General features: G+C 41.6%; 1 protein-coding gene and 1 long non-coding RNA gene across 2 annotated transcripts in view; both read right to left on the reverse strand.

The window, feature by feature from the left end:
- LOC138975522 (uncharacterized) overlaps positions 1–10273 on the reverse strand; it is a 148604-nt gene that overhangs the window by 59348 nt on the left and 78983 nt on the right. The gene's annotated exons all lie outside the window — the stretch shown is intronic.
- LOC138975514 (N-acetyllactosaminide beta-1,6-N-acetylglucosaminyl-transferase-like) overlaps positions 1–10273 on the reverse strand; it is a 29002-nt gene that overhangs the window by 11534 nt on the left and 7195 nt on the right. The window contains exon 2 of the mRNA XM_070348215.1: positions 958–1064. Within this exon, the coding sequence (XP_070204316.1) occupies positions 958–1050 (93 nt within the window). The 5' untranslated portion in view covers positions 1051–1064. The remainder of the gene's footprint in view (positions 1–957; positions 1065–10273) is intronic.

Raw genomic sequence — 10273 nt, forward strand, 5'->3', positions numbered from 1 at the left:
ACAGACCTGTGAGGACGTCAGGAATAATTGGTTACTTGTGTGTTTTTGATAGATATATGTCACACCATGGACCCTTCCTGCCCCGATCTGCGACGCCTTTGTTTCTTACCCCTCTTCAAGGAATGCATCTGATGGGTTTGACAAAAAAACATCGCAGAAGGCCGGATGGATAAAATTAATGAATTAAAAAAAAAATCCCCACTAAAAACGGAATCTCATGTGATAAACACATAAAACCCCTTGTTCTCACCTACGCGATAAACTCGGGCATAGCGCACTGTCTTCAATTGACGCCATCAAAATGAAATTCGCAGCAGCGGCCATCTTGCTGAGCACGTTATTGCATACCTTAGTGACCTTAGCGAGGGTAGGAAAATGGCCGCCGCGGCCGATTTCGAATTTAAGACATTACGTGAAAACAAGGGATTGCTTGTATTTAATGTGTGATCGTGTTACGAATGGGTATGTAAACTGAATTATGTTGTATTTTGCCAAAAATCGCTTTCGCTTTCACATAGTATTGGTTGTACGCGCCATCCGGATCGAGTAAAAACTGTCCTTTCTGTACAGCTGATAGAGAAGATGAACGCCATGTTGTATCAGTATGTCCTTTTTATCAAGATCTTCGAGCGAAATACTTGAAAATCTCGAACTCTAAGCCGCCGCAACAACAACTTGTGTATTTCTGTGGTAGTAATGATGATAGTGTGATAAACAGCTTCAGCAGATTTGTGTTCTTTAAGTTTATTACAGGAGAGAAAAGCCCTTATTAATCAGGTTCAGTGACATGTCATCATTGACACGGGTTTCAAGGTATTTGTTTAATTTTATGGTGATTAGAATTTATAACTGTGCATACTATTACTGTTATTCTAACCACTATTGTAAGGGGCTGTGGCCTCCGACAATTAAAGATTTGTTCTTGTTCTTGTTCTTGTTGTAAGCTTGCACACTTACTGGCTCAAGACCGATGCCGTAGTACAGCAAGTCTGCCAACGTCAGCATCATAAGCAGGGTCCAGAACACCACTAGCGTAACACGTCCCCGCATGTTGATGTCTGAAACTAAATTAAAAAAACAATGACATTATATTGGTCATGTAACACACTGAACTGAAACTAGCCTTTAATGCCCATGAAACACAATGAAAATAATGACATTATATTGGTCATGTAACACACTGAACTGAAACTAGCCTTTAATGGCCATGAAACACAATACAAACAATGACATTATAGTGGTCATGTAACACACTGAACTGAAACTGGCCTCTAATGCCCATGAAACACAATGAAAATAATGTAATTAATGAAAAAATTCATTCGCTTTGGAACTTTCCCAACAAGCGGCTGAAACCTTCAACCAAGCTAAGTTCTTGTTACTCATTGTTTGTCTGTGCACTTAAAAGACCGTTGGGTCGATATATTTGGGAATGTAACGTATTGTTTTGTCGATAACAAACGTTCAAACAACCTACCTTTCTTGTTTTTTAATAATGTAATTAATGGTCATGTGACATATCAGTGAGGTAAGAGCAAGAGTACGATTAGAATAAAACGTTACTTACCCTGATGTGCCATAATTTTTAAACATCTATGACCATTACAACAAAACGACCTTGAATACCCTGCATCACTGTCTCTTACCTGTCTTATACATTGGGCTCAAAGCTATCTATAATCGCATTGATTGAAGCAAAAGCGTATCCAGTTACGTACAGTCGTGATGTGCCTACGAAGATGCCATTTAAACCTGTATGCTGAGCTATCTATTGTTACAACCATGATCAGATTACTACCGACGACAATGTTATCTAAAGTCAACAAAACATTTTTTTTAAAAGCCTATAACGGCCCTACTTGCGACACTTAGCAGTTGGAGCTACGAGTTTTTATCACCACACGGGCAAACAAATAAGGGAGCTTACTATTGTTTTAGTTCCAAAACCTCAAAAATTGAGATACGAGGTTTGTGAATCACAGCAGCAACGATGTGCATTTTATCTCTGATATGCTGTTGGGGTTTAAAAATAACTCTTAATGGTGCAATCCGTCTCGTGTAGATAATTAGGTTCGTCATTACATAACTGTTCAGCCTTTGTACATGAGATAAAAGCAGCCTTCAACTAAGACATACTAAATGGAACAAGTAACAGCAGGTGAGAGGAACAAGATAGCAATAAAAATGTAATCACTAGAAAACAGCTTATCTGTATATATTATCTTACCGACCAACCACTACACCCCTTTTTTCGAATTGAGGACATCCGTTATCATCATCGCTCGGTCAAAATTCGATCTTCAGCAACCTCGAATCTCCAACCTTCATAATCTTCAAACAGAATAAAAGTTTGGTTTGTCCTCGTCAGTTCGGTTGGCCCTCGTCAGTTTGGTTTGCCCTTGTGTGTGTGTGTGTGTGTGTGTGTGTGTGTGTGTGTGTGTGTGTGTGTGTGTGTGTGTGTGTGTGTGTCGTGTGTGTGTGTGTGTGTGTATATATATATATATATATATATGTGTGTGTGTGCGCGCGTGTGTGTGTGTGTGTGTATGTGTGTGTGTGTGTGCGCGTGCGTGTGTGCATGCGTTTGTGTGTGTGTGTGTAGAGCAGACAACTACAGGAAGTACCAGACAGATGTTTTGAAACTTGACATGTAAATTCTTCTAAACATGATAACCCACATGTGTTTGTTGTAGTTTTTTTTCTTGTTTTTTTTTCTTCTTTCTCGATATACATCATATCCGCCCGTTAAAAAAATTGAGGCCGCACTGTGGTAACCGCATTTTCCAACCAAAATACCTTCTGTTTTGGTCAAACAATCTTTGGCCCGGCTCGGACTATGGCATTGCAGTTTTAACATAATCATTGATTTACTCATTTGTTGACGAAAATTCTGCTTGAAAATGAAATTGCCAACACTCACACACATCAAAAGTAGCTAAACGGATATATTAGCATTGCCTTTAATTAAAAAAATGATGCGTTTTATTTAAAAATGTGCTCAAATATAGGGAAAATCCGTGTATGCAAATTATGTTCGGTTGGCTTCAGTCCCCAAGACCACTTAATAAGCAGTTGAAAGGTTTTGGCCAGCCAAGGATTTACAAGTTTCAGTCATACAGTATATTCAGATTCAATTTTTCACGCAAAAGGGCTGCCATAGGTTAGGGTTGACCCTGAGCAGATTTCTATCAGCTTTTCATCAGTGATCTCGCTGTCTCTTTCTCTCTCTGTCCTTTTTTGGTTTTTTTGTTCTTCTCTTTCTTTCTTTTTCTCTCTTCGTTTGACCCGAAGCTCAGCTGGCGATGTCCGGCGTCACGTTTGGCAGCGTCCGCTCAAGGATGCCGCAGGGCTCGGTGCTGGGGCCGACGCTATTCTTAGCGTACATTAACGACCTCCCGGAGAGACTGACGGCACTAGCGCGCCTGTTTGCGGATGACACTGCAGTGTACAGGGTGGTGACTAGCGTAAATAACCAGGCCCAGCTACAACAAGACCTCCATCGCCTAGCCGAGTGGGAGAAGAACTCGGACATGCAGTTCCACCCTGCAAAGTGCAACACCCTGCCTGTTACGAGGAGCAGACGCCCACTACAGCCCTCTTACCAGCTCCACGGGCATACGCTGGAGACAGTGAAGGCGGTCAAGTACCTGGGTAAGACCATTCAGAGTGACCTGTGCTGGGACGACCATATCAACAACATCGTCAGCAAGGCAAACAAGACCCTGGGGTTCCTGCGGCGCAATCTGAAGATCTCATCAAGAGCCGTGAAAGAGCAGGCGTACAAGGCCTTTGTCAGGCCTATCCTGGAGTACGCCTCGTCAGTATGGGACCCGCACACCCAGAAGAACATCGACAAGCTTGAGGCCGTCCAGAGACGAGCTGCCCGATTCGTCTGCAACCGCTACCACAACACGTCAAGTGTCAGCCGGATGCTGGACTCCCTTGGGTGGCAGTCTCTGGAGGAGCGCAGGAAGCTTGCCCGCCTATCGATGCTCTACAAGATCACGAACAGCATCGTCCACTGTCCGGGAATCAAGTCGAAGCTGGCCCCCTTACCACCACGCCAGCGAAGAGGTCATTGCCAACAGTTCGGCCTCATCACCTGCCGCACTCAGTATCGGAGTGCCGCTTTTCTACCCAGCACAGTGAAGGACTGGAACTCTCTACCAGCAGCTGTCGTCGAGGCCCGCACTGTCGACACCTTTGTGTCGCGCGCCTTGCACTAAACCAGCAGCCACTGTGACTCATGTCCCCTCCCCCCCCATACTCCCCAACCTGTGAATTTTAATGGACTTTTGGATGCTGGAAACGCTGCTTTATTGGACTTGCGCAACATCCCATCAAGTGCCGAAATAATCACTACTGTTGATTGTGGAAAGACAAGACAAGACAAATGACTATTTGCGGGTGAAAAAGCTTCAGCGGAGTTCTTGCTTCGAAGACCGTTCTATAGAATCTTTCAGCGGGAGGGGACGGCAGAGTAAGACACGCAAAGAGAGAGAGAGAGAGAGAGAGAGACAGACAGAGACAGAGACAGAGAGACAGAGAGACAGAGACAGAGAGAAACAGAGAGACAGAGAGAGAGACAGAGAGACAGAGAGTGAAAGACAGAGAGTGAAAGACAGAGAGTGAAAGACAGAGAGTGAAAGACAGAGAGTGAAAGACAGAGAGTGAGAGAGAGGGAGAGAGAGAGAAAGAGAGAGAGCGAGGGTGAAAGACAGAGAGTGAAAGACAGAGAGTGAGAGAGAGGGAGAGAGAGAGAAAGAGAGAGAGCGAGGGTGAAAGACAGAGAGTGAAAGACAGAGAGGGAGAGAGAGGGAGAGAGAGAAAAAGAAAGAGAGAGTGAGAGAGAGAGAGAGGGGGGAGTGTGTGTGAGAGAGAGAGAGATAGAGAGAGAGAGAGAGAGAGAGAGAGAGAGAGAGAGAGAGAGAGAGAGAAAGAAAGAGAGAGTGTGTGACAGAGACAGAGACAGAGTTTTATACTTTGCTGGAGACAAGATCTTTCCCTCTTTTGAACGGAATCTCAGATGAGCTTAATTCAAAAGCAAGAGCAGAAAGTTTTGCTCTTAAACTTCGAGCACGATGAATCAAACTGAGCAACATACGATGAAGCAAAATACTCAAATCACCGTCTGCTCAGTTCATATTCCGGCAGACTCAAATCACTGTCTGCTCTTCCTACTAAACACTCATTATATCTTATGTAATTAAGATCTTATAGACATATTTTAACTCTGTTCATACACAGAATTACACAGCGTCTATGGCCGTTCACTAGGAAATGTATCAGAATACTAATTCCTTCCACTGGCGACCTCGGTCTACTCAGTTCCTTTCGTCCTGTGACCTCTATGGTCCAATTATACGGACAACCATGACCTTGCAATAACTTCGCGAAATCCCGTCGAATTTCAGCTATGCTGGTCTAGAGTTATGATGATACTTCGGCGGCTTCTCAGATCCTTCACACTTGTCATCTGGCCACTATCTCCCTCTCAGACCGGTTATACGACGCACTGCACAACATAAATAGCGGACATCTTGTCTTAGATATATATGAATTTGTTACTTTGAGTTCTTCTTTCCCGTAAATCCATTTTTCATTTGCAGATAAGTGCCCTCCTTTACGAAAAACCATGATATTTGTTTTATCCAAATTCACAGTGAGTGACAACCTGTCCGCTTCTTTTTCAGATTAGTCAACTGGTTCTGCAGGCCTGTCACTGTGTTTGACAACAACACAACATCATCCGCAAAAAGCATTAAAAACAGTTCAATGGCACCAGGTACCAGCTGTATACCGTGTTTCCCCTTTTTGGACAATTCGACTGCTAATTCATTTATGAAAAATGAAAACATCAAGGGGCTCAGTAAGCACCCTTGTTTCACTCCTTTCGGGCAATCAAAATAACCGGAATACGCACATTTCTCACGCACGCATGTCTGTACTGACTTATACACACCTTGCAAAGCCTTAAACATTTTTCCATTAATGCCATTTTTTCTCAGAACCGTCCATAATGCATTTCTGTTCACGGAGTCAAACGCTTTTTTAAAATCTACGAAGGCTACGTACAGCTTCATGTTTCGGGCCAAGTGCTTCTGGACTACAGCATACAACGTAAAAATATGATCAACTGTGCTGTAGCCCGCTCGAAAACCAGCTTGCTCCTCAATCATTTTGTTTTCGTCTTCTGACCAGTGTGTAAGACGTTTATTTAGGATGTGTGTATAGACTTTGCTTAGAACACTTGTTAAGGACACCCCACGGTAATTATCTGGTTGGTTCACGTCACCCTTCTTATGAATCGGTACAATAATGGATTTTGACCACTCTGTAGGGAAAGTTCCAGAATCAAACAGTGTGTTAAACAACTGTACCAAATAACTGAACACCACTTCATTTGCATTTTTAAGCATTTCACTGAGAATCATGTCCGGGCCAGCACTTTTTCCAGCTTTAAGGTTCTTTATATCTGCTTGCACCTCATCTAAACTGATTTCATCGTTAAAAGGGGCCACTGGTTCTCCTTCATCTGTCCCATTTTGTTGTGGGGCGTTATCACTGTCTGTAGCATCGTGTGTTTTAAAAAGAGCCGAGAAATGTTCAAACCATTGCTCCTTTGATATTTCATTATATATCACAGACTTTCTGTTTAGGGACCGGATGGTTTGCCAAAAAGTCTTTGGGTCATTTGCTGCTTGTTTCAACTTTAACACTCTCTTTTCATCAAACTGTGCTTTCTTCTTTTCCAGGAGTTCTTTATAAACTTTTCGTTCTTGAACAAATAGTTCACGGCAAGGTTCATATTCCTGATTATTTGCTCTCTTTAGTCTATTTAAAAACCTCTTTACAATAACCTTTTTTTGTCTGCATTCTTCATCGAACCATTCATTTACATGCTCCCTTTTCTTCCCAACAGTTTTAAACATACAAGCTGCTGCACTGTATAACCCCTTTTGGAAAATATCAATAGACGTATCCACATCTGAATTCAATGCAGTTTGGGCTTTGTGCACACACTGCTGGAAATCATCCCAATGTAACTCGTCTCTGTACCTTCCTGCACTATTTTCAGACCAAATTATTCGGTCTTCACCATTCTCTGTTTGCCCCTTCTTCTGTGCTGAGACTTTGGTATTTTGCCACACAAATTCCACAGGTAAATTCCATGAATCAATGCGATCACCAACCTTCAAATCGCACTCTGTGAAAGACAAATCTTCTGACATAAGAACATAGTCTATCACACTGCTCCCGTGTGGCGAGACGAACGTGAATTCGCCGTCAGCATCACTTTTGCAAAACCCATTCATAATAACACAATCAAACATAAAACATGAGTTTAGAAGAGAATTCCCAAAATGTTCTTTATAGTGTCTTTCGATCCTCTCTCAATGCATTCGTCATCATCGTCAGAACCTGGGGTAAATAAACGTTTCTTCAAACTTCGGCTGCACACGCCCTGTCCTTGCGTTAAGGTCACCGCATATCATAACATACACGTCTTCTTCTCTTAGAGCCTGCAGCACATTCAGAGAGAGAGAGAGAGCTAGAGAGAGAGATAATTGAATTGAATTGAATTGAAATGAACTTTTTTTTATCGAGGGTAACATAATAAGCAATGTATACATGCTTTTTTTCATCCGGCCCTCGCCCATAGAGGGTAACTCGATTAATAACAAGAAAAAATCGAAGTTAAGTTAATTACAATACAATTTACATAATCAACATGTCAAACAATTAAAAAGACATTTCAAAATGCATCATGACTATCAAGCAATGATGAAATATTATCATATTATTAAAGAGAGAGAGAGAGAGAGAGAGAGAGAGAGAGAGAGAGAGAGAGAGAGAGAGAGAGAGAGAGAGAGAGAGAGAGAGAGATATGACAGTGGATTATTTCTTTACAGGCCATTGGCCCCTGGATATGGGTAATATAATTATGCAGTGACAACTTTACGTAAAGCTTGCAGTGTGGAAAAACACCATAATATGGTGTAATGAATAAGACCGGTACATAGCTGCATTCTGCTCCTGTTATAGCACACGGCGGGTACATCGTGTCCCCAATGTGCAGCAGAGCGGGATGACACGAGGGTCCGGGTAGGATTGTGTTCCTGTCACCATGGCCTGCCTTGTATGACAGCCAGTGTTGTGTAGAATTATTTTCTCTGAGCCTCAGTGTACTTGTCATCATGGAATACCTTTTCGCCCACCAGTGTTGTGCAGACCTGTTTACTCTGAGCGCCAACCTGTCCTACCCCTGTTGTTATTCAACCCCCCCCCACACACACACACACACACACACACATACATACACACACACCTTGGATTATCTCTTTTTATAAACGGAGAGATTGCGAGAGACAGAGATAGACAGACAGACAGAGACAGTCAGTCAGCAAGACATTGAGACAGACAGTGAAACAGAAGGAAGGGGGGGATTGAGGGAAAGAGGGGGTGAGGGAAGAGGGGGAGGGGAGGGGAGAGATCGAGAGAGACAAAGACAGAGACGGTTGGGTAGTATTGTATGGGGAGATTTATATAGCGCTTGACGTTCTCTAAGCGCTTTACATATTAATTTCTGCCGTGTGAGATGGAATTTTTTACACAATATATCACGCATTCACATCGGCCAGCAAACCTCAAGCCTATTAGGGCGAGCATTCACCTTTCACGGCCTTTATTCCAAGTCACACGGGTATTTGGTGGACATTTTTATCTATGCCTATACAATTTTGCCAGGAAAGACCCTTTTGTCAATCGTGGGATCTTTAACGTGCACACCACAATGTACAATGTAGTTATGTAGAGGTTACATGCCGAGTCTCAGTGATTATTAAAAATAATGGTCGAAGTTCGCGGATCATGAAAAATGCGAGCTTCAGCGAGCTTTTTCATGACCGCGAACTGAGATCATTATTTTTAATAATCACTGAGACGAGGTGTGTAACCTCTTTATTCCTCCTTTGAGGCCCACGGGTGCAAAAGTTCGTCTGCTAGTCCCATTCTACGAAAGAACATATCCTAAGCAACACCAAAACATTAACAGAACACACACTATCTGCCTTTACCGCCACAGCAGAATAACAACATATCTGCGTACTTGATTTTAGTCCAAAACAGGGAAACTGACAAGAAGTGTTAACAGAATGGAATGATTTGCACGGAACTATACAACCGCGCATTAATCGATCGGCTGCGCGGGTTGACTGGTTGAGTAAATAGAAACAAACAAAAAAGTTATGACAATTGTTGGTGATTTATTGAGAGTCTCCTTGATTTTGTTATGGTGCGATCTGACACATGCATATTGATAAGAAAGCAAGCTAGGTAGACAGACACACATACACTGAGACACACACACACACACAAACGCACACACAAACACACACATACACATGCGAGCACGCACACAGACACACACACACGCACGCACACACACACACACACACACACACACACACACACACACACACACGCACACACAAACACACACATACACATGCGTATGGCATTCCATTTGTCAAATAATTATTTGGATACTTTTTCATGGTTTTTTCACCAGTTTTAGCTAAATAATCATTATTTAGAAGCTCATGTGCTAAATAAGTAATTGTTTATAAACAATTTAAAACAATTCTAAATAATTTTTTGTTTACGTAAACCATTCATTATTTACCTAAACAATTCATTGTTTACGTAAATAATTCATTGTTTACGTAAATAATGATTTATTTAGCAACATTGCTGATTGTTTACAAACAATGTAAAATACGTCTAAATAATATATTGTTTACGTAAACAATATATTATTTAGACTTATATTACATTGTTTATAAACAATCAGCAATGTTGCTAAATAAATCATTATTTACGTAAACAATGAATTATTTACGTAAACAATGAATTGTTTAGCCAACACATTTTCCATTATTTAGGGGTTTCTAGGATTCGCTTCTGAACTAAGTTTTATGTCTTTCAGTGATTACTATAATTGAATACAAGGTCTCTCCACACACTCTTATCTTAAAATAGCTGTTGTTTGGATATTATTTTGTTTATTTTACAAGCCGAAATTGCTGTACGAAAATAACTGATCTCAAACACAGTCAAAGGTCAAGGTCAATTAAGGTTTTTCCCTGCCGGGTGTGTTTAGTGTTTGCATTTTTTTGCTTGAAGTTGTTGAAACACAGTTTTTCCCCTTATGTTCTCTGTTCTGTTTATGTCCCAACAACATGCCTGTCTTTCCATTTCTCTTCCTTTAATC

This window comes from Littorina saxatilis, linkage group LG9 (genome assembly GCF_037325665.1).
Source record: "Littorina saxatilis isolate snail1 linkage group LG9, US_GU_Lsax_2.0, whole genome shotgun sequence".
In the NCBI taxonomy this organism is placed as follows: domain Eukaryota; kingdom Metazoa; phylum Mollusca; class Gastropoda; order Littorinimorpha; family Littorinidae; genus Littorina; species Littorina saxatilis.